Source organism: Gastrolobium bilobum, unplaced genomic scaffold (genome assembly GCF_033153095.1).
Source record: "Gastrolobium bilobum isolate Gb01-03AN ecotype WA unplaced genomic scaffold, APGP_CSIRO_Gbil_v1 utg120691, whole genome shotgun sequence".
NCBI classification, from domain to species: domain Eukaryota; kingdom Viridiplantae; phylum Streptophyta; class Magnoliopsida; order Fabales; family Fabaceae; genus Gastrolobium; species Gastrolobium bilobum.
The window spans coordinates 24,671-26,864 of NW_026896965.1; the positions used below are offsets into that span (position 1 = coordinate 24,671).

At 43.6% G+C, this 2,194-nt stretch overlaps 1 protein-coding gene across 1 annotated transcript; it reads right to left on the reverse strand.

Annotated features, from left to right (window-relative positions):
• Nucleotides 1–203: 203 nt before the first annotated feature.
• Nucleotides 204–2,090, reverse strand: LOC133303040 (uncharacterized; the record flags this gene model as incomplete). The annotated part of the gene is made up of 4 exons (XM_061502881.1): nt 204–342; nt 958–1,235; nt 1,389–1,672; nt 1,806–2,090. Coding segments are annotated over 4 exons (986 nt in total), but the record flags the coding sequence as incomplete, so codon positions are not given.
• Between the last annotated feature and the right edge of the window lie 104 nt (nt 2,091–2,194).

Below are 2,194 nucleotides of genomic sequence, written 5' to 3' on the forward strand. Positions count from 1 at the left end.
ATTCCATTTATGACTATAAGGTCCTCATTATAACCCTCTAATTTAAAAGTCATATAATTAGGGTTATTATATTCACCACACCTTTTAAAAGATTTTGTCCTCAAAATCAGGTCATACCTGGTATCAAAATCGGGATATTGCCGGAGAATATCATCCTCCCGCTCCCATGTGGCATCCTCTTGTGTCAATCCTTCCCATTGGATCTAGATCATGGGAATAACTCTATTTCGAAGCTGTTTCTCATCTCGAGCAAGAACCTTAGAAGGTCCAACAACGAACTTCAGGTCCTTCTTAACCTCTATGTCATCATACTGTACAATGTGTGAATCATCAGATATATATCTGCGGAGTTGACTCACATGGAAAACGTCATGTAAATTCGACAAGTTGGGAGGTAGAGCAAGTTGATACGCCACCGGTCCGACACTCTTTATTATCTGGTAGGGCCCAATGAACCGTGGACTCAACTTCCTCACTCCCAAGGCACGCCCAACACCTGTAGTAGGTGATAGTCGGATGAATACATGATCCCCTTCAGAAAACTCAAGGGGTCTGTGCTTGGCATCATAGTAACTCTTCTGACGGCTCTGGGCTTTCTTCAGCCTATCTCTGATCATCTCAATCTGCTTCGTAGTCTCTTGGACCAAGTCTGGCCCCAATAACTGTCTTTCTCCGATCTCTGTCCAACAAGTAGGTGCTCTACACCTACAGCCATACAAGGCCTCATAAGGAGCCATGCCCAGACTGGCATGATAACTGTTGTTGTAGGAGAACTCAACCAGTGGCAGGTACTTGTCCCAAGTATTACCCTGCTCAAGCACACACGCTCTCAGCATGTCCTCCAGTGTCTGAATGGTCCTCTCTGTCTGACCATCTGTCTGCGGGTGATAAGCAGTACTCAATCTCAATTGAGTACCAAAGGCCTCATGTAACGCTTCCCAAAAGCGTGAAGTAAACTTCGGATCCCGATCGCTAACTATGCTTTCGGGAATGCCATGAAGCTTCACAATCTCTCTAACATATAGTTTGGCTAGCTGCTCTGTGGAAAAGGTCGTCTTGACTGGAATGAAATGGGCGGATTTAGTCAACCTATCAACCACAACCCATATGGAATCAAATCCAGCCTGGCTTCTTGGTAATCCAACAACAAACTCCATGGATATACTCATCCACTTCCACTCCGGAATATCTAATGGTTGTAGCAAACCAGAAGGCTTCTGATGCTCAATTTTTACCTTCTGACAAATAAGGCACTTATTCACAAACTGGGCTATGTCTTTCTTCATCCCAGACCACCAAAAATTCTGTTTCAAATCTTGGTACATCTTAGTTGCACCTGGGTGGATGGTGTACTTACCCATATGACCCTCTGTTAACACTTCTTCTACCATTGGTCCCTTCGGGACAATTAACCGATCTTTGTAGTATTTCACATGAGAAGCATCGGTGAACACAAAATCTTGCTCTTTCATCATTTGGATCCCTTCATCAAGCACTTGGGCCGCTTTAACTTTTTCCATTAACGAATTTCGAACTTCGACCGTAGTCATGAAATATGAAGTCTCAAATGGTGTCACAGAAATTCGCAAATCCCTGAACTCCTCAATCAAATCATACTCTGCAATCATCATGCTAGCCACACCCGTGGTCTTTCTGCTCAAGGCATCAGCCACTACATTCGCCTTTCCAGGGTGATACTGAAGGTCAAACTCATAATCCTTCAGGAATTCCATCCATCTCCTTTGTCTCATATTAAGCTCCTTTTGATCGAATAGATACTTCAAGCTTTTGTGATCCTTAAAAACTGTGAAGGTAGCACCATACAAGAAGTGTCTCCATATTAAGAATCAGAACCGGTGTGGTAGTCAACTTATCTTTCAATTCTTGAAAACTCACATCACACCCAAGGGTCCATGCAAATGGCACCCCTTTTCGGGTCAACCTAGTCAATGGCAAGGCAATTCTGGAGAATCCATTAATAAACCGCCTGTAGTATCCTGCTAAACCCAGAAAACTTCGGATCTCAGTAACACTCTTGGGTCTCTCCCAATCCAGCACAGCTTCAATTGTACTCGGATCAACAGCCACTCCTGTAGATGATATGACGTGTCCAAGAAACTGGATCTCATGTAACCAAAACTCACACTTGGATGGTTTGGCATATAACTGATGCTCCCTTAAAATCTGTAGAACT